Source organism: Dama dama, chromosome 2 (assembly GCF_033118175.1).
Source record: "Dama dama isolate Ldn47 chromosome 2, ASM3311817v1, whole genome shotgun sequence".
Classification (NCBI taxonomy): domain Eukaryota; kingdom Metazoa; phylum Chordata; class Mammalia; order Artiodactyla; family Cervidae; genus Dama; species Dama dama.
The window spans coordinates 2,071,359-2,097,358 of NC_083682.1; the positions used below are offsets into that span (position 1 = coordinate 2,071,359).

General features: G+C 50.2%; 1 protein-coding gene across 5 annotated transcripts in view; it reads left to right on the forward strand.

Annotated features, from left to right (window-relative positions):
• KCNQ1 (potassium voltage-gated channel subfamily Q member 1) overlaps positions 1-26,000 on the forward strand; it is a 362,556-nt gene that overhangs the window by 101,162 nt on the left and 235,394 nt on the right. For all 5 annotated transcript variants that reach the window (XM_061161398.1, XM_061161370.1, XM_061161406.1 and 2 more), the window contains 3 exons: positions 234-329; positions 2,173-2,295; positions 3,529-3,673. In XM_061161398.1, the coding sequence (XP_061017381.1) occupies positions 234-329; positions 2,173-2,295; positions 3,529-3,673 (364 nt within the window). The remainder of the gene's footprint in view (positions 1-233; positions 330-2,172; positions 2,296-3,528; positions 3,674-26,000) is intronic.

The following is a 26,000-nucleotide window of genomic DNA, read 5'->3' on the forward strand; positions in this document are numbered from 1 at the left end:
CACGGCCCCTCAGCCTCCTCTGAGCTCTGGGGGCTGACGGAGGTGGGGGCCGCCCTGTGAGCAGACACCCACAGGTGGCACACTCAGACCCCCCAGCTTGCTCGCCACATGCAGGGTCTCTGGAGGCACTGACCTGGTCTGCAGGGCCCGCAGCGCGGAGCCAGGCCCAGGGCACCCAGCCTGCCTCCCACTCCCACGTTTGCAGGGCATGAGCCTGCCTTCTGTCCTTGCAGGGGATTCTTGGCTCCGGCTTTGCCCTGAAGGTCCAGCAGAAGCAGAGGCAGAAGCACTTCAACAGGCAGATCCCGGCGGCAGCCTCACTCATCCAGGTAACGCCCCCATGACCTTGGCGCTGTCGTCTGGTCATCCGTGCGCCTTCATCACCCAGGGAACACATGCTGTGTCTGCTCGGGGAACTGGGTGCGGCCCTCGGCCCCCAGAGCGGCTGGACCCTCTCCCATGGACCCTCTGGAGGGTGGAAGGGCAGTGGGCCAGGGCACAGACTCGCCTGCCTGGTGTAACCCCCGTCCCGGGAGCTGTGGCACGATGCTGGCTGGCAGGAGGCACGGGGCTGGGGAGCCCAGCTCCCCCAGTGCTGTGGGCCGGGCTCAGGGACGAGGACGCAGCCTGGCCAGTCCTGCTGTGCCCACTCCTCTGGACCTCCGGCTGCAGTGGCCGCCTTGGTGTGTGTCCTCACCCTTGTCTGCATGGGGGCAGGTCTGGGAGGGAAGTGGGGGTCAGCAGGGGGCCGTCCCTCTGGGAGTCAGGGCCTGCCTGTGAGCACCCACGGGGCTTGGTCCTCCCGGCTGGGGCCTGGTGACTCAAGAGCACGGGCCACATTCTGGGCCTACCTTCACCTCCCAGAGGCCCGCGTCCCTATGGGGCCGGGGCTCAGAGCGCCGGGCCTTCGGGGGCGGGGTGGGGGCTGCAGCTGCCCCGAGACCCCTTGTCCCGCCTCCCCCCAGGCTTCCGTGACGAGGCTCCAAGCCCGACAGCAGTGGGGAGAGGCAGGTCCCAGAGGCAGGCGGCCCTGAGCCCCTGGACGTGGGCCCCAGGAACAGCCTGGAGCCCCAGGCAGGCCTCTCAGTGCCAGTGAAGCCTAGGCACAAGGACCCCTGGAAGATGGTGGAGTCGCGAGGTGTCCGTCAGCGGCCACCCAAAGCCAGGGAGCAGCAGGAGCGGGCCCGGGGCTGTGGGCGGGGGCCTGGAGCAGGGTCATCACCTCCTGTCAGCCCGGCCACGGGCCCCCGTGCCCAGCAGGGCGGCCTGGGCGCCCAGAGCTGAAGGGCTTCCCGGGTTGCAGCGGCAGCCGCAGCTCAGCGGAGGCCTCTGCCCTGTTCCTTTGGAGCCTGTCCGGAACCACCGTCTGGGGCCGGACGCTAACCCTGGACAGGAAGGAAGTGGAGGCAGCGGCCCCCGGGCTGGGGGCTCGGGCCCCTGCAGCTGGTTTTATGGCCCCACAGCCTCTCTCAGGGAGACCATAAATCAGGCGGCAAATGGCCTCCCTGCAGGAAGGGGTTCACGGACTTCCCATGGGGTGGGTGTGCAGCTTCCCGCGTGCCTCCCAGGAGGCGGGAGAGGCCTGGAGGGGGATGAGGGGCAGCGGGAAGCCCACCCCTGCCTGGGGGGCCAGGGTGCGGCACTCGGCTCCGGTCACAGGGGCATCACTGCCCAGGAATGCATCCCTCCCGCATCTGCCTGGTGCCCACGGCCAGCAGTGCCCTATGTACTCCTGGCTGCCCTTGTCATCCCCAACACCCCCCTTCCTCAAGGTTACCCCACATGGCAGCTGCCATGGGGGTTTCTAGGCCTGAGACCTTCACCTACATGCCGTCTGGAGGTTCCCAGAAACTGGGGGTCCCTGCCAGGGGGATGCTGCCTCCTGGACACTCAGTCCTGCCTCTCCCGGCCCGAGGCCCTGCCCCTCGGCGCTCCCTGCGAGTGCCCCATTGCGGCGTCCCCGGGGCTGGACACAGAGGGACGCGGGTTCACAGACTTTTGTGCTGTCTAAGTGTGCGCCCCGCCTGGGGAGGTGGGGGCGGACCCCCAGCCTTGGGAAGGGGCTAGTGGGCAGGACACCCTGAGGCCTAGCCAGCAGCGGGGCCCGGCAGGCAGTGTGGCTGCAGCTCACGGGGCCCGCAGGTAACGGCCGCCCCCTCCCACTGGTTTCAGACGGCATGGCGGTGCTACGCAGCGGAGAACCCGGATTCCTCCACCTGGAAGATCTATGTCCGGAAGCCGTCCCGGAACCACGCTCTGCTGTCCCCCAGCCCCAAGCCCAAGAAGTCCGCCATGGTAACCGCCGGGTTGCAGTTGGGGGAAGGCCACAGCCCGGCCAGGATTTGTCCCTGAGCCTTCAGTCCAGTGTAGCCGCATCGTCCTGGGCACTAGGAGTGTGCACCATGCTGGGCTCCCGCCATCCGGGTGGCCCAGGTCTGGCCCCGCGACTGGGCACGCCAAGGCCAGCGCTGGGAAGGTCCAGAGGAGGACGATGGGGACAGGCCCGGCTGGATTCTGGCCAGCCCTGCTGGGGTGGGGGGCTCTCCACGGGGCCTTGGTGTTGGGCTGTCTGTGCTGGGCAGGTTAGCGGCAGAGTGGCTGTGGCTGCCTGGCTCATAGAGGAGGGTCCTGGGGTCTCAGAGAAGAGGGTCCTGGGGTCTCAGAGAAGAGGGTCCTGGGGTCTCAGAGAAGAGGGTCCTGGGGTCTCACAGAAGAGGGTCCTGGGGTCTCACAGAAGAGGGTCCTGGGGTCTCAGAGAAGAGGGTCCTGGGGTCTCAGAGAAGAGGGTCCTGGCTCTCAGAGAAGAGGGTCCTGGGGTCTCACAGAAGAGGGTCCTGGGGTCTCAGAGAAGAGGGTCCTGGGTCTCAGAGAAGAGGGTCCTGGGGTCTCAGAGAAGAGGGTCCTGGGGTCTCAGAGAAGAGGGTCCTGGGGTCTCAGAGAAGAGGGTCTTGGGGTCTCACAGAACAGGGTCTTGGGGTCTCAGTATAAGGGAGCTGAGGCAGGCTTGGGCGAGAGTCCCGAGAGAACAGGGCAGCCAGCCCAGCATCGCCCTCCCTCCGGCCTGTGCCCACACCGCCCTGGAGAGATGCGGTCCCCCAGGCGCTGGCTGCCTGCGAAGCCTCTGCAACCCACCGTTTCCTCTGCCAACACTTCTCCCAGACCCCAGCATGGCCGGCGGGCTCACTTCCTCCCGGTCACCACCGCAGAGACACGTCCACCGGCCTTCAGTCTGCGCGCCCGCTCTCCGGGCTCTGAGTCCCCGCCGGCCACAGCCCGCATTGTCCCTGACCTGCGGTGTTCCTGTCTGCTTACTGTCTGCTCATTGCTGTCCGCCTGCCCTGGGGGCTCTGAGCTCCCAGGGGACCGCTGGCAGCACCCACGCCGCAGCCCCCCTGCCAGCGTGTGAGGGTCCTGATGCCCGGCCTGGGCAGGTGCCCCGAGGGTGTTACCACCGGTGGCTGGGCGTCAGCAGAGGGCCCGGCAGGGGACGCCCAGGACCTGACCACTTCCTGTCATCCGGTTTTCTAGGTAAAGAAGAAAAAGTTCAAACTGGACAAGGACAATGGGGTGAGCCCAGGCGAGAAGACGCTGGCGGTCCCCCACATCACCTGTGACCCCGTGTCGGAGGACCGGAGGCCCGAGCCCTTCTCAGTAGACGGCTACGACAACACTGGTGAGGAGCCCCTGCTCACGGTGGGGGTGGGGGCAGGCCCACCCTCAGCTCTGAGCAGGGCTGCCGGGGCCTTGGGGGGGTCTGGACGGCCTCGCGTCCCCCGACCAGTCGCTCTCATCCTGGGGACCGCTGGTATTGCCACGTCTGCCCCATCAGAGCGGCCCCTGTCGCTTGTGGAAGTCCCGCCCTGCCCTGCCCGGGGCGCTGGGTTTCTGGGAGCCAGGCCCTGCCTCGGCCGGGCTACATGCCTGGCGCCCAGGCCTGACGGAGCAGAGGGGCTCACGGCTCACGTGGACCCCTGTCCCAGGTGGCGTAGGGCTGGGGGTCCCAACCCTGTGTGGTGCTGATGGGTGCCTGGCGCCCCGTCTGCTGGGTTTGTGGGTGGCTGACCCGTGACGCATCCTCTGTGTCTGGGCATGGCCGGCGGAGGGCGGGAGGTGCTCTGGGAGGAGCCACGGCCCCTCCGCACCCCTGAGGATGTCTGTGGGCATCCTCTTTGGGAAGCTGGGTGTGCAAGACCCAGCCTGGGTGCCCGGGGTCTCCTCACATACCGTCGGGCCCCTGGGACGTGCCGCCAGCCTGCCCGCTGCCATGGGCACAAAGGATGATTGTGCCCGCCGTCCGGATCTGGGGCAGGACCATTGTCCCCACGCAGATGGGGGCTTTCTGCGAATGCTAATGCTCAGGTCGGCGCGGGGCGGAGCCGCGCCCGCTGTTGGCTGAACGTGGAGCCCCCGAAACGCGGCGTCCATTCAGCCCGCACGGCGTTGTGGAGTCCTCCATGCCGCCTGCGGAATGTTAATGAGGGACACGGGCCGGGAGGCAGGCGCCCTCTGTGGAAGGCCCCCACATGGAGGGACTTCTCCTTCCCTGCCAATGAGATAAGTCCGCCCAGCCCAGAGCTGCCGGATTTCTGGAGCCTGAGCTGTCGGCCGGGCCCCGGGGACGCAGAACGGCCCCACCCAAGGGGTCCTTGAGGCTCCTTGGTCCTCCCCGCTGCCCCAGCAGCTCTGGGGAGCCCTGGGGTGGGACCAGGGGTGCTCCTTCGGAGTCGGCGCCATCACGGGGACAGGCCCACAGCCCCACTCCCAACGCTGGGCACCACCCACTAGGCTGCAGCCCAATCCCACGCCTGACCCTGACTTGAACTGAACCTCTCCGCTCCACACATGGCGCCTGCCCGTGGCACGCACCCCCCAGCCCTACCCACGGTACCTGCCCACGTCCACCCGCACGCCTCTCCCCACTGCAGGCAGGGCTCTCTGTCTCGGGCTGGCACTGCTCTGGGTTCCTGTCCTGTGACTCTGGGACCCCGGGTCCCGGGCACAGCCGGTCTGTGGGTCCCAGCGTCCTGTTGAATCTGCTCTAATCCCCGGCAGCGGCCCCGTCTGCAGGGCCGAGGAAGGGCGCGGCGAGGGGCAGGACAGAGGTGTTCAGGGGTTGGCCATTCCTCCGCCCGGTGACCTGGACGCAGTTTCCCGTGGTTTCCCCCTGCCTCCTTCCTGCAGGGCTCCCACATGTGCAGGGGCTGTTTCCACCCGTGACCTTGACCAGGCCGGTGCCCTGGGCCTGAGTCATGACCTGAGCCAGCAGGTGTTGGATGGGCCAGATGGCAGAAGGCCCCAGAGCAGGAGTGGCCACAGTCAGCCCCGTGGGGCTTCCTGGGGTGGCACCCGTGGAGCGGTGAGCAGGACTTGGCCAGCACCCTCGGGTGGGACTTTGGGGCAGGTCGGCTGGGAGCCTGCAGTGATGGCATCACGGTGGGGGGAGGAGGAGAGGAGGCAGAAACCAGCTGGAGGGGGGACCTGTGGCCGCGGGGCTCCCCGGGTATCGGCGGAGTTGGGGGCAGTGTGACGTCTCTGGGTGAACCGAGCCGTCTGCTCTGATCACAAGGACTTCAGACGGAGAATTTCAGAGAGTGGAGGGCGGGAGCCTGTGTGTCCGCTCTGTGGACCACGGCGATGCACAGAGACCTCGCCTGCTCGGGGGGTTGCGGCTCCCACTCAGGCCGTCTCCCACCCGCCAAGTCCAGCCTCTGGCCTTCCCGCATGTGGGGGCTGTGTGCACCCCCCAGCACTGACCATGGCCCGCCTGCTGCCTGCCTCCCTCGCCTCCAGCTGCCTGAGCGGCGAGCAGCGGGCGGACGGGTTCTCACGCCGGCACCCGCCTGCTCTGGGGCCTGCTGCGCCGTGCTCGGGTTTGACTTTGCAGACCGTCCTCGGCATCAGCGCTCACTGTTGGCAGTGGCGGCTCGTGTGTGCTGGCAGATCGGCCCGTTTCTGTGTCTCGGTTGGAGTTTCATGTCCTTCTTCCTGAGGCCGGTGCTCTCTTCTGGGACTGCCTGTCGATGGCCCACTCGGTGTCTGCTTGTCTGAGATTTCTGTATTTTACCTTTGCTCTTGAACCATGGTCTAGCTTGCTAGAACAATACAGGTTGAGATCTATATTTTCTTTAATTTTTAAAAAAAACTTAAAATTGAAACATAGTTGATGTACACTGTACCAGACACACAGCAAAGTGAGTCACTTATATATATATATATATATATATATATATATATTCTCTTTGTCATCTCCTCCATCGTCGGATACAAGAGATCTGCATTTTCTCTGGACAGGCGGGAAGTCCAGCGCCAGCTCCCAGCTGGTGTGCCCTCTTGAGCTGACCGTCATCTGCAGGTGACCCTTCCTCTGTCCTGATGACCTTGAACGCCTTCTCTTTGACTTTGGTGTTCTGTAGTTTCACAACGAGGTGCTGTGAGCCCTGATGCTGAGGGTCTGTGTCTTTCATCCCGGGGCAGCTCAGCCCTGCTGTGTCACGGACTGCCGCCTGCCCTGACTGCTCTGGCCTCCCCTGGAAGCGTCCGCCCGGCCCCCCGGGCAGCGTGCCTCGCCGCCTCTTGTGCGGCCTGTCTCTGCCGCGGCGCGGTGCCCCCAGGGACTGCCGTCTGGCGTCTCAGTTTCCACCTGTTCCATCTCTCCTGTGTGTCCTCGTGCGAGGGTCTCACATGCTTGGTCTTAGCATCCTGCATCTTCCTCGTGTCTGACGTCACAGCTTTGAGCCCCTTGAATGTGCGGACCCCACCCTATCCGTCCTGGAGCAGCATCAGCTGCGCTGATGGAAGAGTCCGATTCTTCTCGCAGTGGCCTCTCCGATGCTCGCCTCCTCGCGGGGCTGTGGGCTGAGGCGGCGACTGTGGACGTTTTGTGTCGGTGGGCTCCTCTGGGCTCTGGTTGAGGGGACGCTGCTCTGGAGAGGCGACCCCATGAAGCACAGCAGGACCTGCGTGGGCTGGGTGTATAGGTGTGGGGTCTCCCAGACGGCCGGCGTCACGGGCCCTGTGAGAGTGAGTCTGAGCTCGCGCACCGCTTGCCCTCTAGGCAGACAGCCCGCGGCAGATGGCTGCGCTCCCCACTGCTGGCCGGGGTGAGGCTTTGCCCGGGCTCCGTGTGGCTTTGTCTGCATCCGCCTTTGGTTCTTGGTTCCTCTTTTCAAGGTGGAGCCTCAGCTGCCAGTGCCTGGCACGTGGTTTCAGGTGCGGCCTCGTCCCTCCGGGGGGCCGTGCGGTCCACACTGTGGCTACTCAGATGGGCGGCCCGGGCAGCCCGTGGGTCAGAGGCAGGCCCACCCACTTGCCCTGTCCCCTGGGAGGACACGTCCCCGGGGCCAGGGGAGCACCACAGTGCCCTCAGGAAGGTTGCTCTGCTCCGGAACTTGCAGAGACACGCTTTCACTCTTCTTGCCAGAAACTGAAGTCCTCCTGGTGACGGACTGGGCTGCTCCTGATGAGAGAGGCGGGGTGTCCCTGCGGGCAGAGGCTGGGAGGGGACGCTCCAGGCTGGGGCCTCTCTGTGCATCCCTTGAATTCTACTTTTAACACAGACTTGGAGACCCCTTCCTCAGATACTGAATCACAGTGCTATGGGAGGCCAGGGGTGTGTGCTGGTAACAAGGCCCCGGTTACCCTGAAGCCAGTGGCCTGGGAAGCAGCATGGCTGTGAGAACAAGGTGCTCCTTCCACAGCGTCCTGGCCACGTGCCACCTTGCTCTCACCTGGTCTGAGCTGCCGTGTTCGGCACAAGAACGGGATTCCAGGTGCCCTCCTGGTGTCCACCTGTCTGTCCTGGTCTGAGGGTGTGGTGTTCTCCTGGCTCCGGTCACCACACGTCACTCACTCAGCCCCAGGGTCACGGGGAAGGGGTCCCATGAGGTCTTGCAGGCCGGGTCCTGGGACCCCTCTAATAGATGTGGGGATCTGGATGGGCCTGTGACCCCTGCAGTAGGCATGGGGGTTCCATGGGCCTGTGACCCCTGCCATAGATGTAGGGGTTCCAGGTGGGCCTGTGACCCCTGCAGTAGGTGTGGGGGTTCCAGATGGGCCTGTGACCCCTGCCGTAGATGTGGGTGTTCCAGGTGGGCCTGTGACCCCTGCAGTAGGTGTGGGGGTCCCAGATGGGCCCCGTGGGCATGTCCTCACCTCCTGGGCCAGAGCCTTCTTGTTGTCCCTCGCCCCCGGCCCCTCCTCTCAGCCCCAGGGCTTCGCCAAGATGGTCTCACGTTCTCTTCCTCACTGCCTTCCCCTCTGCCATCTGCCCTGGGCAGCCAGTGAGCAGGTTATCAAGGGTACCTGCCTCAGGCCCGCTCAGCGCCCCGGGATCCCCATCCCCTTGGGCTGTTGTCCAGATGCCCCGGGTGTCTCGTGAGAACCTGGCCCTGACACATCTGCCCGCTCTGCCCCCTGGCCCTGCGAGGCACCCCATCTGCACCACGGCCAGGCTTTTCCACCAGGATCCCTTTACCCAAAGGTCACCTCACCACTGCCCACCTCTTCATGACCAAAAGCTGTCCACTCCCAAACTTCAAGAGTTTCTTTTTTTTTTTTTTTCTGATTAAAAATGTGGCATATGCTCCTTGTGAACCTATGAGATGCACACAAGAGAACAATGAAGGAAAACAAGCCCTGGTTGTCTCAGCGCCCAGAGAGCAACTGCTAAGCTCTGGACAAATGTCCTGTCTCCTTAGTTTGAAGAACAGACACACCTGTTCCGCCTACACTATCCAGTATTGTTCCTACTTCTATCGCTTGTGATATGATCATTTCCAAGTATCGAGTTTAAATTCTTGTAGAAGGGGTTTTTTGCTCTGTCCACTCACATGTGGTTTTGTGTTCCTGATGGTCTGTCTTTGGAAGGGTCTGCAGTGTGATTCGGAAATACAGTGGGCAGGGATTCCCTGACGAGTTTCTGATTTTGCTGAAATTGGATTCTGCAATTTACCATTTCGATTGGTGGTGTTGCTGGCTTTTAAACTCTGACAAAGAAGAAATAAAATCCCCAATTAGAGAATATTTAGGAAAATAAGAACAAAGACATTCTGTATCAGATCCTATAATCTACAAAGTATTTAATGATGACTACTGATTTATATGATGGTACAGCATATCTAAATATGACTTTAAGTCCAGTAGCCAAAAGGGAGAAACTAATGAATGATATATAAAAGGTGAAAGAAACAAATCCAGGATTAGAACTGGAGATTTTTAATACAGCTGTCTTAGAAGCTGATAGAACAAGTAGACAGAAAAGCAGTAAGGATAAGTGTGTGTGTCTGTTCAGTCATGTCCAGCTCTTTGCGACCCCATGGACAGCAGCCCGCCAGGCTCCTCTGTCCATGGGATTTTTCAGGCAAGAACACTGGAGTGGGTTGCCATTTCCTCATTGAGGGGATCTTCCCGACCCAGGGATTGAACCCGTGTTTCCTGCGTCTCCTGCATTGCAGGAGAATTCTTACCTGCTGAGCCATCGGATGGAGCTCAGAACAATACTTTCAACCAAGGTGGCCCAATGAACACTCACAGAACAATCCTTCTAGCAGGAGCAGAGCACACACTGTCTCCGAGGGCGCACAGAACATTCACCGAGATAGAGCCAGATTCTGAGCCACAGAACAAGTCCCAATCCATTTTAGATGACTCAAGTGATATATACAGTATGTCCTCTGACCACAGCAGAATTAAATTGAAAATCAATAATAAAAAGACCTCTGGAAAATCCTCACATATCTGGAAACTAAATAACATGCTTCAAATAGCACAGGACCAGAGAAGAAATCCAAATGAAAACTAGAAAATATTTTCAACTTGATGAAAAAAAAAAGTACGGCGTATCAGAATATGTAGGTTCTGTTAAGGGCAGCACCAAACGTGCGCCAGAAAAGAGCAGGGCCCAGCCAGCCTCCGCTCCCGCCGCAAGCGACCAGGAGAAAAGTAACAAACGCAGCCCCAAAGAAGCAGAAACAGGAAAATGATAAAGGTCAGAGCAAAAGCAAATGCAGTGGAACACACAAAAACAAAAATGTGTATATAATGAAACAAAAATATGATTTTTTAAAAAGAAAATCAAAACAGTTGATAACCCTCTACCCAGAAATATCTGGAGCAAAAGAGAGCATACACCAAGTGTCAGGACTACAAGATTCGGTACAGAGTCTATGGATGTGAGGAGGATCATAAGGGACCAGTCTTTAAGTTCAGCAGCTCAGATGACATGGGAAAGTGTCTTGAAAGATGTAAACTACCCAAGATAGATAACCCAAAGAGTTCTCTGCCTGCTGATAAAATCAAAGTTATAGTTCAAAACGTCCCCCCAGACATTCTCCAGGACCACGTGGCTTTACTGCTGAATCCTGCCAAACATCTAAGAAAAAATAAAATCGATTCTAGACAGCATTTTCTGGAAAATTAAAAACTGGGGAAGAGTTCCAAGCTCACTACAGAAATGAACAAAACATTCTGAAATTCATACGGAAATACACTGCATGTGACCTAGAACACAAAAACAACTTTGAAAATGAAGAAAGCCGGAGCACTGCACCAGCCGTGTGCTTGCATCAAGATAAGCAAACAGGCCAACAGAACAGTCTCGGCAACCCAGAGAAGCCTGCACATTTATAGACAGCAGACTTTTGACCAAGATACAAAGCCAGTTTGGTAGAGAAAGGATAGTCATTCCAACAAACAGGGTTGGAACAACAGGATATGCATCTGCCAAACGAATGAACCTGGATCTACATCTCATCTCATATATAAAAATTAACTCACAGTCTGTCATACACCTAAATGTAAAGTCTGAAAATACAGAAGAAAACATAAGGGAAAAAAATCTTTGTGACTTTGAGTTAAAGATTTCTTAGACATGGCACCAAAAGCAAAAGCCATCATTGGAACAAATTAATTGAACTTAACAAAATTATAACCTTTGCTTTGAAAGACACTACTAAGAGAATGAAAAGACACACCAGAAATTGGGAGGAAGTATTTTCAAACCATACATCTATTAAAGGTCTTGTATCCAAAATATATGAGCGACACTTAGGACTGTATGAAGTGAAAGTTGCTCAGTCCTGTCCGACTCTTTGTGACCCCATGGACTACACAGTCCACGGGATTCTCCAGGTCAGGATACTGGAGTGGGTAGTCCTTCCCTTCTCCAGGGGATCTTCCTGACCCAGGGATCAAACCCAGGTCTCCCACATTGCAGATGGATTCTTTACCAGCTGAGTCACAAGGGAAGCCCAAGAATACTGGAGTGGGTAGCCTATCCCTTCTCCAGTGGATCTTCCCAACCCAGGAATCAAACCAGGGTCTCCTGCATTGCATGCAGATTCTTTACCAACTGAGCTATCAGGCAAGCCCTATGACTGTGTAGTGACAACAAATAAAAATGGGCAAAAGCTTTGAACAGAAACTTCATCAAAGGAGATTTATAGGCAAGCATATAAAAAGATACTCAGCATCATTATTGTGCTCAGCTGTTCAGATGCATCCGACTCTTTGAGACCCCACAGACTGCCTAGCTCCTCTGTCCGTGGGATCTCCCAGGAAACAACACTGGTTGTTAGTCACACAGTCGTGTCCAACTCTGTGATCCCACAGACTGTAGCCCACCAGGCTCCTCAGTCCATGGGATTCTCCAGGCAAGAACACTGGGGTGGGTTGCCGTTCCCTCCTCCAAGGGATCTTCCTGACCCAGGGATGGAACCCAGATCTCCTGCATTGCAAGAAGATTCATCTGAACCACCAGAGAAGCCCAAGAATACTGGAGCAGGCTGCCATTTCCTTCTCCAGGGCATCTTCCCAACCCAGGGATCAGACCTGTATCTCTTGTGTCTCCTGCATCGGCAGGCAGATTCTTTACCACTAGCGCCACCTGGGAAGCCCCCATTAAATTATTGAAAATGAAATTGTTAGTCGCTCAGTCCTATTTGACTCTTGCGACCCTCATGGACTGTAGCCCGCCAGGCTCCTCTGTCCATGCAATTCTCCTGGCAAGAGTATTGGAGTGGGTACCCATTTCCTTCTCCAGGGGATCTTCCCGACCCAGGGATCAAACCCGGATCTCCTGCATTGCAGGCAGATTTTTGTCATCTGGGCAACTATTAGGGAAATGCAAATTAAAACCACAGTGAGATACTACTGCACATTACTGTATTGGCTAGATTAAGAAGACTGACCATACCAAGTGTTGGTAGAGAGGCAGAACTCTTAAACTCTCCTAGTGAGATGCAAAATGGTGTAGCTGCTTTGGAAGACAGTTTGGCCATTTCCCAAAATGTGAAATACAGGCCCGTCATGTTATCCAGACATTCTATTCCTAGGTATTTGTCCAGGAGAAATAAGAGCAGATGCACAAACTGGCACTTACACATTGAATGTTCATAGCTGTTTTATGATAAACGGAAAACACCACAGAGCCCATCAACATTTGGATAATTTAGGTTTTAGAATATCCATACTGTGGAATACTACTCAAAAATAAGAAGCAGCAGCTTAGATGAACATCAAAATAATGATGATGAGTAAAAGAAGCCAGACCAGAAAAGAGCACATACTGTCTCAAATTTATATAAAACTCTAGAAAATGCAGACAAATCCAGTGTGACAAAAAGATCCATGGTTGCTCTGGGATGGGGTGGGGGGATGGGGACCTTGTTGGGAGGAGGTGGGTACAAGGCAGCTTCTGGACGGTGATGACTGTGTTCAACACACCGAGTATTGAGTGGTTTCATCGAATGTCAAAAATTACTAAATTGCATACATTAAACGTGCAGTTTATTGTATGTCAGTTACACTTTAATGAAAAACTATAGAAAATATACTTGTCTTAGCAGAAAAATACCAAAAGTAATTTTTTAAAAAATATTTCTTTGGCGATTTCAGGGCTCAGTTGCAGCCCACGGGCTCAGTAGTTGTAGCACGCGAGCTTAGTTGCTCCGCTGCGTTGGGATCTTAATTCCATGCTGTCGTTCAGTCACTAAATCCTGTCTGACTCTTTGCGACCCCGTGAACTGCAGCACACCAGGCTCCCCTGTCCTTCACTATTTCCTGGAGTCTGCTCAAATTCACGTCCATTGAGTCGGTGATGCCATCCAGCCATCCCATCCTCTGCCGCCCCTTCACCTTCTGCCTTCAGTCTCTCCCAGCATCAGGGTCTTTTCCAATGAGTTGGCTCTTCACATCACATGGCCAAAGTACCGGATTTTCAGCTTCAGCATCAGTCCTTCCAATTAATATTCGGGGTTGATTTCTTTTAGGATGAACTGGTTTGGTCTCCTTGCAGTCCAAGAGATTCTCAAGAGTCTTTTCCAACACCACAATTTGAAAGCATCAATTCTTTGGTGCTCAACCTTTCTTATGGTCCAACTGTCTCATCCATACATGACTACTTGGAAAACCATAGCTTTGACTATACAGACCTTTGTCAGCAAAGTGATGTCTCTGCTTTTTAATATGCTGTCTATGTTAGTCATAGCTTTCCTTCCAAGGAGCAAGTGTCTTTTTCTTTGAAGGCTGCAGTCACCACCCACCATGATTCTGGAGCCCAAGAAAATAAAGTTTATCACTGCTTCCACTTTTTCTCCTATTTGCCATGAAGTGACGGGACCAGATACCATGATCTTTGTCTTTAGGATGTTGAGTTTTAAGCCAGTTTTTCACACTCCTCTTTCACCCTCATCGAGGCTCTTTAGTTCTTCTTCATTTTCTGCCATTAGAGTGGTATCATCTGTGTATCTGTGGTTGTTGCTACTCCTCCCAGCAATCTTGATTTCAGCCTATGACCCAGCCAGCTCAGCATTTCACATGATATACTTTGCACATAAGTTAAATAAGCAGGGTGACAATATACAGCCTTATATTCCTTTCCCAATTCTGAATCAGTCAGTTGTTTCATGTACAGTTCTAACCGTTGCTTCTTGGCCTGCATATAGGTTTCTCAGGAGACAGATAAGGTGGTCTAGTATTCTCATCTCTTTAAGAATTTTCCAGTTTGCTGTGATCCATTTTGTCAAAGGCTTTTGCATAGTCAATGAAACAGAAGTAGGTGTTTTTCTGGAATTCCCTTGCTTTCTCTGTGATCCAACAAATGTTGGCAATTTGATCTCTGATTCTTCTGCCTTTTCTAAATCCAGCTTGCACACCTGGAAGTTCCTGGTCCACACACTGCTGAAGCCTAGAGTATTTTGAGCATTACCTTGCTAGTGTGTGAAATGAGTGCAATTGTATGGTAGTTTGAACATTCTTTGGCATTGCCCTTTTTCAGGATTGGAATGAAAACTGACCTTTTCCAGTCCTGTGGACTGGAAAACTCACTGCTGAGTTTTCCAAGTTTGCTGACATATTGAGCACAGTGCTTCAACAGCATCATCTTTTAGGAATTCCATCACCCCCAGTAGCTTTGTTCACAGTGATGCTTCCTAAGGCCCCCTTGACTTTGCACTCCAGGACGTCTGGCTCTGGGCGGGTGACCACACCATCGCGGTTATCTGGGTCCTGAGACCTTTTTCGTACAGCTTTTCTGTGTATTCCCGCCCCCTCTTCTGACTCTCTGCTTCTGCGAGGTCCCTGACCAAGGATCAAGCCCACGTCTCCTGCCCTGTCAGGGAGATTCTTCACCACTCGACCACCAGGGAAGTCCCCAAAAATAATTTTTAAAAATTATATCTTGAGGAAAATAGTTGCCACTCGTATCATAAACATAGGGCGCATTTCAATATATTAAGAAGCTCTTATAAATCATGAAGACAAAAGATACAAAAACAGTTCTCAGAAAAGAAAATACGTCATTCTTAATGATGAAAAGATGCTCAGAACCTCACTTACAAGAAATGCAAATTAAAGCAGCAATGGAATTTTTAGCTTCACTGATTATTAAACATCAAAGAGTTGATAATACTTTATTGGGTGAATGTACCGGGACAGCCTCCACCTCAGTTATTGATGTTGGAAGGTTAAGTTGCTACAACCTCTATGGAGACAAGATAATTTCAATGAAATGAAAAACGCATATACCCTTCAAACCCTTACAGAATTTTATTCTACACTGATATTACACATTTACAAAATGATCCATTTTCACGATACTGATTTCTGCAATTGTTAAATAGCAAAAGATAGCAAATCACAGACCTATGTTCGGTTGAGGTCTGCTTAAAAAAAGTATCGTGTGTCTGTTAAACACCCACTGAAACCATGAAACTGTATTCTCAGTCCTTGCGAGAGACCTCCCTGACATCTGACCCCAGAAATAAGAGGGGCTTAGGTTCAGAAGTGCAGGAAATCTGCCATCAAGTGTGTGTAAATATGATGTTTTACAAAAGGTAACTGTCTACTTTTTTCTGTGTTCTGGAACAGTTTGAAGAGCTTGCAATTATCTTCTCTTTAAAGGTTGAATATTGGAATTAAGTTGTAAAACTATCTGGTTGTAAAGCCATGTTTTAAAGGAGATCTTTAGTCTCCTCCTAGTCTGTTTTATGGTAATTTGTTCTAAATAAATTTACTGCATCTTTTGGGGTAATTTATTCATTGCTATTTAACTCCTCGAGGATTTATGTTGCCATTTGGTAACAACTATTTGTCTCTTTTAGTGATTTTATGTCTTCTGTATCTCTCATCTCTTTTCCCTTGCCTGGGCTTTTATGGTTTTGTCCTTTTTCCTTCATCAAATTCACGAGAGAGTTGTCTGTCTTATTTATTATACTCATTATCAGAAAGCTACCTTTTTTGCTACTTTTGTTTTCTACTTCACCAGTTGGGGCTTTTCTGTCTATTAATTCCCCCTTCCTGGTTAACCTTATTACTGTTTAACTTAATTGGGAGTAACAGTATGGTTAATTAGTCTTTCTTTTAAGAAGCATTTTAAAGGTTATAAATTTTCCTCTGATTACAGCATTAGTTATGGCACATAGCTCTTACTGTGCAATATGTTCCTTTTCATTGCTTTCTTGGTAGTTTTTATGTTTTGATTTTCTCTTTAATCTAGTGTTCTTTTAAGAAATGTTTTCTTAATTTTTAAGCAGTACGTTTTTTATTACTGTTATTTATTTCCATTTTAACCAGGCTTACAGTGAGAGGATGTGGCCTGTGAAATCTCTACTTTTTTTTCATGAAGATTTTCTTTCTGTCCAAGTACAAAAACAAAATCATTGCTTTTGTAAGTGTCCCATGGACCTAAGTTAAGAAAGTACATTTTCTACTTGTAGGACATAACATATTTATTTGTACACACAAATAAAGTGTACACAGAGATGGATAATACCATATACATACACACATACACAGCTGCAGCTGCTGCTGCTAAGTCGCTTCAGTCATGTCCGACTCTGTGCGACCCCATAGACGGCAGCCCACCAGGCCCCTCTGTCCCTGGGATTCTCCAGGCAAGAACACTGGAGTGGGTTGCCATTTCCTTCTCCCATACAAACACAGACACGTACGTATATACTTACTCATCGTGTCATTCAGATCTGCTCCAACCTCCTTATTTTTATTTTTTTAATCTTAACACATTTGCCAAATTCTGAAATGGTGAATCCTGCCTTCACAATTATGTTTTCAAAAGTCAGGTGGCATATTCACGGAGTGGCCGGGAGCCGTCTGAGAACCACCCTTCCTGGGCCGAAGCCCAGCTCAAGCCACTGCCTTCTCTGTGCTCTGTCTCTGTATCCACGAACTCAGGGTCCTGACAGGGCTGTGCCCAGGAGTGCTGTGACGACCCAGTGAGCAAAGACACACAGGTGCCCCCCAGCGCCGGCATGGAGCCAGCAGGCTGGGGTCTCTGGCCTCTGCTCCGACCCCCCTCCCCCTTCCCTGCCTTCCACTCAGCTCCTTACGCCACGGGTCCCAGGGCTGATCTTTTTTCTTTTCGCTTTCTCAGTTTTATTACTTTACGATACACCTATAACTCTACAGATGTGTCCTGTTGTTCAGTCACTAAGTTGTGTCTGACTCTGGGACCCCATGGACTGCAACACACCAGCCTTCCCTGTCCTTCACTGTCTCCCAGAGTTTGCTCAAACTCATGTCCATTGAGTTGGTGATGCCAACCAATTTCATCCTCTGTTGCCCCCTTCTCCTCCTGCCCTCAATCTTTCCCAGAATCAGGGTCTTTTCCATTGTGTCAGCTCTTCGCATCAGGTGGCCAAACTATTGGAGTTTCAGCTTCAGCATCAGCCCTTTCAATGAATATTCAGGGTTGATTTCCTCTAGGATTGACTGGTTTGGTCTCCTTTAATGTATGTTTTCTGCAGTCCTTTCTTTTGCATGTTTGCTTGGTTACCTTACTTCTAACAATCAAAGATTTATTCTCATGTTTTTACCAGTGCTCATAATATACAATGAACTAAGTATACATGATTTAAAAGGGGTTTATCATGGATTTCCAAACACATGGGATTGTATCATATATGCTTTTCTGTATCTTTCCCATTCAGTAACATGATAAGACTCCCTCCAAAGATGCTAGAACAGTTCATTCCAAAATTTAAACCTCAGGATTTCCCTGGTAGTCCAGTGGTTAAGATTCCATGCTTCTGATGCAGGGGGATGTGGGTTCAATCCCTGTTTGGGGAACTAAGATCCCACCTGCCACACAGCCAAAAAGTAAAAAATAAAATTTAAATCTCTCCTTTATTCCCCTTGGTATGTACATGCCACAGTGTTCCCTGTTGCTGAGAATCCATTTTGCATAGGTTTTGGCAGATTTTCTAAAAACCTCCCTTGAGCCCCGCTTCCCTACACATGAGTACAGTAGCCCCCATCATCTGTGGTTTTGCTTCCCACAGTCCCAGTTACCCGTGGTCAACCATGGTCCAAAAATATTAAATGGAAATTTCCAGAAATAAATGATCCATAAGTTTTCCAGAAATAAGCAATCCATAAGACTGTGTGCCCACCTCAGAAGCATGATGAAGTCTCGTCCCATCCCGCTCTGTCCCCCCAGGGTATGAATCACCCCTTTGTCCAACGCGTCCTGCCCTTTGGTGACTTAGTAGCTCTCTTGGTTATCAGATGGACCTCTGTGCAGTTGCCAGGTGACCCTTGTTTTATTTCATAATGGCTCCTGAAACCAAAGGAGCAACGCTGGCAGTTTGATGTCCCAAAGAGAAACCATAAAGTGTTTCCTTTAAGCAAAAAGGTGAAAGTTTTCAACTTTTTAAGGAAAGAAAAAAAAATTGTATGCTGAGACTCCTAAGCTCTGTGCTAAGAACAAATCTTCTATCCATGAAAGAATGAAGGAGAAAGAATTTTGTGCTAATTTTGCTGTCACACCTCAAACTGCAACTTACAGTCGCAGTGCGTGATATGTGCTTAAGATGGAAAAGGCATTGCATTTGTACAACGAAATATTTTGAGAGAGGCCACATTCACATAACTTTTATTACAGTATATTGCTATTCTATATTATTGTTGATCTCTTACTGTGCTTAATTTATACATCAAACTTAATCTAAATTATGATATAATTTAAATATAAGATTTATTATATTTAGTATGGAGATCCCTTAATAAAAAACTAAAAATAGGGTTAGCATATGATTCAGTAATCCCCCTCCTGGGCATATATCCAGAGAAAACCATAATTTGAAAAGATACATGCACCCCAATGGTCATGGCAGCGCTGTTTACAACAGCCAGGATATGGAAGCGGCCTAAGGGTCCATCAACACATGAGTAGATAAAGACGTGGAATGTATACATGATGCAATATTGCAGAGCCGTAAAAAGAAATAAAGCTATTTGCGGCAACATGAGTGAACTTAGAGATTATCGTACTAAGTGAAGTAACTCATAGAAAGACAGATCCTACATCACTTATGTGTGGCATCCAGAAAATGGTGCAAACCAACTTATTTACAAAAGAGAAACAGACTCACAGCCATACAGAACAAACCTGTGGTTACCAAGGGGAAAGGAGGAGGGTAAATCAGGAGTATGGGACTCACACACCCCTGTGTGTGAGGCAGATGCAGCAGGATTTACTGTATAGAACAGGGGATGAGGCTCAGTATCCTACAATAACGTACAACAGAAAAGAATCTGAAAAAGAGAGCAAACACGTTTTATATTTGTATATAACTTGTACATTTATATTTGTAAATTCGTAAAACTTTGTAAATTTATATTTGTATATAATTTGTACATAATGGATTTGTATATTCCGTATATGACTGAATCACTTCTCTGTATGCCTGAAACTAACACAATACTATAAATCAACTATAGTTCAATTATATATATATAAACTTCAGGTTGTATGTGTATAAGAGAAAACATACAGGGTTTGGTACTAGCCTCAGTTTCAGGCATCCACTGGGGACCTTAGAAGGTATTCCTGACGAATAAGGGAGGGCTACTATCCATGATAATTTCCAGGATGTGTTACTTTTCTGAGACTGCCATAACAGAACATGACCGACGAGGTGGCTGAAGCAATGGAAGTTTGAGTGTCCCAGAGGCTGGAAGCTGGAAGTCAAGGGGTCGGTAGGGTTGACTTCTCTTGGGCGCTCTGTCCTTGGAGACGGCGGCCTTCTTGCCATGACCTTGCGTGGTCTTTCCTCTGTGTCGGCATGTCTCCAGTGTCTATATGTCCAAACCTCTTAAAAGGACACCAGTCTCATTTAATCACCTCATTTAACAGCCTCATTTAACTTAATCGCCTCCTTAGAGGCCTTGTCTCCAAATACGGTCACATTCTAAGGTGCTGACTTTTAGAGCTTCAGCATCTGAAATCTGGGCACATGACTTGGCCCGTGACACCCGTATTATTGGGTATGTGTCTTATTTCAGAGGGGACTGCCAGCCCACCTTCCTCAGGGCCACTCCGGCACCTGGCAGCCGTCACTGGCAGCGCGATCTTCCATCGCGTCAGCCGAGTGAGGCAGGGTTTCTCTGTCGAGGCACTGTTGGTATTTGGAGCTGATCATTCTTTGTGGAGGGGGGCTAACGTTGTGGGATGTTTAGCAGCGTCCCTAGGTTATGACAACTAGAAAGTCTAGATCTTGCTAAATGCCCCCTTGGCGGGGGGGTGTTGCAAAACTGCACAGTGAAAACCACTGGGATGCCTCAGAGTTTGGGTTTTTTTTCAATTGTGATTGAAAGTGATTTTTGGAAGTGATTGTTAATTACAGAAAAACTGTAAGATTAACAATGAGATAGAAAACATGCACAGACCGTTGAGATAGAAAACATGCACAGACCGTGCACTAAGATGTGATTCACCGATTGCTGGCATTTGCCCACTTACTGGACCATTAGCACCCCCTTCTATATGTATATTCACAGCACGTTTTTTTCTGAACTGAGAGTAGGTTGCATACTCTACACCCATATGCTCCTAAACACTGTGCCGTGTATTTCTGAAAAAACAAAAATGACTGCTGTTAAAACTCTAGCATGGCCATCAAAGCCTGCAATGAAAGGTTGATCTGGTCCTTACCCAGTGTACCACCTGTCTCCTGGCTTTGTCAGAGGATGTGACAGCATCCTTGGTATCAGTGGCTTTCTTCCCTCCAAGGCCGGATCCAGACCCTTCAGTTCTCCATGTCTCGTTGCTGTGGCTGCTCGGTCTCTAGGTCGTGTGGGACCCTCTGTGACCCCGTGAGCTGCCGCGTTCCCTGCCCTCCACCATTGCCCAGTGTTTGTTCCAGCTCATCACCGAGTCGGTGAAGCTATCTAACCAACGCCTCTTTAGCCTCCTTTCATGTAGACCATTTCCAGTTTCTGTCTTCTATGACACGGACATTTTTGAAGGGTACAGTCTGGCCATTTTGGGGTGGTGGGGTGGGGTGGGGCAGATGTTTCCTCATGGTCAGACTCAGGTTGGGCACCCCTGGTGCTCACACATCCCACGCGACGTGGAGCTCCTCTGGGGTTGTCCGATCCCTGAGGCACATGAAGGCACATGAAGGCCTTTAACTTTAACCACCCGCTGGAAACACTGTCCAGTTATTTTTCTGCACAGGACACTCTTGCCTTGGAACCAATAAACAATCTAGGGGGCATACTTTGAGGTTAGGCAAATAATCCGGCACCTTATCAAAAAATGCCTCCCAGATTTAAAGGCTTTTCTAAACCAGACTTTATTATAGTGACTGCAACATGCTGATTTGCTAACCCCACCGCCCCTTCCTCGGAAGTACTAAAAGAAAAAATACCGTCTCACTAGAATAGTGTTCCAAGAAAAACTATTTCAACGTGCTCCTGTAAGAAGGAAGCTCTTTCCTCTTCCACTGATTTATTTCTGTTCATTGATTGTGTATATCCATGGGCTTATGGATTAGTATTATGATCCTTTACTGTCCTTCATCATTTTGATATTCAAATTGTCCCAGATTTGCCCAGTGGAAGACCCTTCAAGCTGATGTCTGTGTCCCTGTGACACATGTCCTGTTGTTGGTCTGTTTTCAGCAGTTCTTTAAGCTCTGGTGTAACACGATTTGGGCTCTTCCCCAGCCCTGACATCAGTTTTCCCAGGAGCCCTGGTTGCTTTTCATGGAGAATGAAATCACTAGAAACCAACGGCGCTTCGTATGCGATTACATGTCTTTTCCTCTAGGCCCTTTGTGCACACAGTCACGCGTACTTACACAGATGCATACACACACAGGCACACACAGAAGCATGTGCACGCTGTAAAAATCTGGAGTCCCAACCAGTGGGTCTAATTCTTCTCTGTCGATACTGGCTCCTTCCTTGTTTGCAAGACCCTCTGTCCACAGTGAGCTAGCTGCCTGGCTCCCCACCACAACCACACGCAGACTTGTTGCTCAGTCTCCAGTGTATCTGAAACTCATTCTTAATTCTCTGCCCTCATCACTACAAAATCAAAACTACTGACACGCGTCCAGGATCTGTTTGTAACTGTCCACGTCACCCTACTCAAGATTAGGGGTATATAGTGAAATACTATAGTTTCAAATATGGGCTCCCCTGGTGACTCAGAGGGTAAAGAATCTGCCTGCAATGCAAGAGACCTGGGTTCGATCCCTGGGTCAGGAAAATCCCTTCGAGGACAGGGGAGCCTGATGGGCTACAGTCCACAGGGTCGCATAGAGCTGGACACAGCTGAGCAACTAACAGTCTCCTAGTTTCAAATACGTAGGATGAGTGATTTCTCCTCTCCCCCTTCTCTTTTCAGTGTGGTTGCTACTCATTTGAAAATTAGTTGGGTACATTTTTTTAAAGTTTTTTTTTTTTTCTTTTCCAGCTTTCTTTTTTTAATTGGTAGAAAATTGCTTTACAATGTTGTGTTCGTTTCTGCCGTATAACACGCAAATCAGCCATAATCACACACACACACACACACACACACACACACACATACATATAGAGAGCCCCGCTTCCCCCATCCCAACCCTCTAGGTCATCACAGAATGCCAGGCTGGGCTCCCGGTGTTATATACCAATGTCCCACTATCTATTTCACACGTGATTGTGAAATATATATACCAATGTTACTTCCTCAGTTCATCCCACCCTCACCTTCTCTTGCTGTATCAACAAGTCTGTTCTCTACTAGGTTCATCAGTACATCTTTCTAGATTCCACAAATCTGCGTTACTATATGATACTTGTTTTTCTCTTTCTGACTTACTTCAGTATGTATGAGAGGCTGTAAGTTCATCTACCTCACTCTGAATGACACATTTGTTCCCCCTTATGGCTGTGTAATATTTCACTGTATATACATACCACATCTTCTTTATCCATTCATCTGTTGATGGACATCTAGGTTGCTTCCATGTCTTTGCTACTGTAAATATTGCTGCAATGAACATTGGGGTACATGTGTCTTTTAGAATTGTGGCTTTCTTAGGTTATATATGCAGTAGTGGGATTGCTGGGTCATATGGTAGATATATTCCTTGTTTGTTAAGGAATCTTCATGCTGTCTTCCACAGTGGCTTTATCAGTTAACATTCCTGCTAACAGTACAGGAGGGTTCCCTTTTCTCCACATCCTTTCCAGCATTTAAATGCTTTATTGATGTTTGATTTTCCTACTATAGAATTCACCAATTTTGGGTGTGACTTTAGTAATTTACTGACTTGTGCCGTCAATCTCCACAGTCTAGGGTTAGAGCATCTCCCAGCCCACTGTAAACCCATCGTGCCAGTTTAGAGTTAATCCCTATTCCTGCTCCCAACCCCCAGCAACTTGCCAGTGGTCTCCATAGATTTGCCTGCTTTGGACAATTCGTATAAATGGGATCGTATAAAATGTAATCTTTTCTTTTCTGGCTTCCTCAGGCATATTTTTGAGGTTCATCCAAATCACAGCACACACAAGTATTTCAGTCCTTTTTATGCTAAAAGGTACTCCCCTGTGTGGACAGAACGCGTCCTGTCTGCCCGCTCACCAGCGGAGGGACATCTGTGCTGTTTCCGCCTCTGTTACTGTTGCTGCTGCTCAGTTGCTAAGTCGTGTCCAGCCCTGCGACCCCATCAACTGCAGCGCACCAGGCTTCCCTGTCCTTCACCATCTCCTGGGGTTTACTCAAGGAGATGCCATCTAACCATCTCACTCTCTGTTGCCCACTTCTCCTCCTGCCTTCAGTCTTTCAACCATCAGGGTCTTTTCCAGTGAGTTGGCTCTCTGCATCAAGAGGCCAAAATATTGGAGTTTCAGCTTCAGCATCAGTCCTTCCAGTGAATATTCAGGGTTGATTCCCCTTCAGGATTGACTGGTTTGATCTCCTTGCTGTCCAAGGAATTCTCAAGAGTCTTCTCTAACACCACAGTTCAGAAGCATCAATTCTTTGGCACTCAGCCTTCTATGGTCCAACTCTTACATCCAAACATGACTACTGGAAAAACCATAGCTTTGACTAGACGGACATTTGTCGGCAAAGTAACGTCTCTGCTTTTTCATACACTGTCTAGGTTGGTCACAGTTTTCCTTCCAAGGAGCAGAAGTCTCTTACTTCGGTGGCTGCAATCACCTTCTGCAGTGATTTTGGAGCCTGAGAAAATAGTCTGTCACAGTTTCTACTTTTTTCCCATCTATTTGCAATGAAGTGATGGGAGTGGATGCTATGACCTTAGTTTTCTGAATGTTGATTTTAAGCCAAGTTTTTCACTCTCCTCTTTCACCCTCATCAAGAGGCTCTTTATTTACTCTTCACTTTCTGCCGTAAGAGTGGTATCATCTGCATATCTGAATTTGTTGATATTTCTCCCAGCAGTCTTGATTCCAGCTTGAGATTCATCCAGCCTGGCCATTCACGTGATATACTCTGCATATAGGTTAAATAAGCAGGGTGACAATATACAGCCTTGACATACTCCTTTCACAATTTGGAACCAATCCTTTGTTCCATTCCTGGTTCGAACTGTTGCTTCTTGACCTGCATACAGGCTTCTCAGGAGACAACCACTTTGCCTCCTTGCATTTCTTTTTCTTGGGAATGGTTTTGGTTACCACCTCCTATACAGTGTTAAGAACCTCCATCCATCATTCTTCAGGCACTCTACCAGGTCTAATCCCTTGAATCTATTCACCATCTCTACTGTATAAACATAAGGGATTTGATTTAGGTCATACCTGAATGGCCTACTCGTTTTCCCTACTTTTTCAATTTAAGCCTGAATTTTGCAATAAGGAGTTTATGATCTGATCCACAGTCACCTCCAGGTCTTGTTTCTGCTGACTCTATAGAGCTTCTCCTTCTTCGGCTGCAAAGAATATAATCAATCTGATTTTGGTATTGACTTGTGTTGTTAGAAGAGGGTGTTTGCTATGACCAGTGTGTTTTCTTGGCAAAACTCTGTTAGCCTTGGCCTAGCTTCGTTCTGTACTGCAAGGCCAAACTTTCCTGTTACTCCAGTTATCTCTTGACTTCCTATTTTTGTATTCCAGTCCCCGATGATGAAAGGGACGTCTTTTATTTGGTGTTAGTTCTAGAAGGTCTTGTTGGTCTTCATAGAACTGTTCAACTTCAGCTTCTTTGGCACCAGTGGTTGGGGCACAGACTTGGATTACCATGATGTTGAATGGCTTCCCTTGGAAATTAACTGAGATCATTCTGTCGTTTTTGAGATTGCACCGAAGTACTTCATTTCAGACTCTTTTATTGACTATGAGGGCCACTCCATTTCTTCTAAGGATTTCTTGCCCACAGTAGTAGATATAATAGTAACATGGCTGTGAATATTTGTGTGAAAGTCTCTGTATGGACGTGTGCTTTCATTTGTCATGAACGGATCCCTAGGAGTGGACTCCTGAGTCAAATGGTAAGTCTGTTTAACTTTTTGAAGAACTGCCGAAGTGTTTTCCAGACTAGATGTACCATTTTCCATTCCTCCCAGCCTACTGTGAGGGTTCCTATTTCTCCATCTCCTTACCAATATTTATTACTGTCCATCTCCTTTACGATAGCCATCCTAGTCAGGGTGAAGTGTTACTTCATTGTGGGTTTTTATTTGCGTTTCCCTAATGATTTCCCTAAGGGCTTCCCCAGTGGCTCAGAGGTTAAAAATGGCTGCCTGCAATGCAGGATCCCTGAGTCGATCCCGGAGTCGGGAAGATCCCCTGGAGAAGGAAATGGAGAAGGAAATGGCAACCCACTCCAGTATTCTTGCCTGGAGAATCCCATGGAGGGAGGAGCCTGGTAGGCTACAGCCCATGGGGTCACAAAGAGTCGGACACGACTGAGCGACTTCACTTTCACTTTTCTTTCAATGACTGATGATGCTGAGAATCTTTTCATGTGCTTCCTGGCCAGTTATATATCTTTGAGGAAATGTTTTCCAATCTTTTGCCCATTAAAAAAGTTTAAAAATGCAGTTTTTTAAACATTCACATGCAATCACAGGAATAATACACAGTGATCCCATGCACCCTGTACACTGTTTCCTCCAGTGGTAATATCTGCTAAAACAGTTGACCCTTGAACAACACAGGTTTGAACTGCACCGGTCTACTTATATGTGGATTTTTTTCAATAAATATGTGCTACTGTATTACATGATCCATGGTTCATTAATCCATGG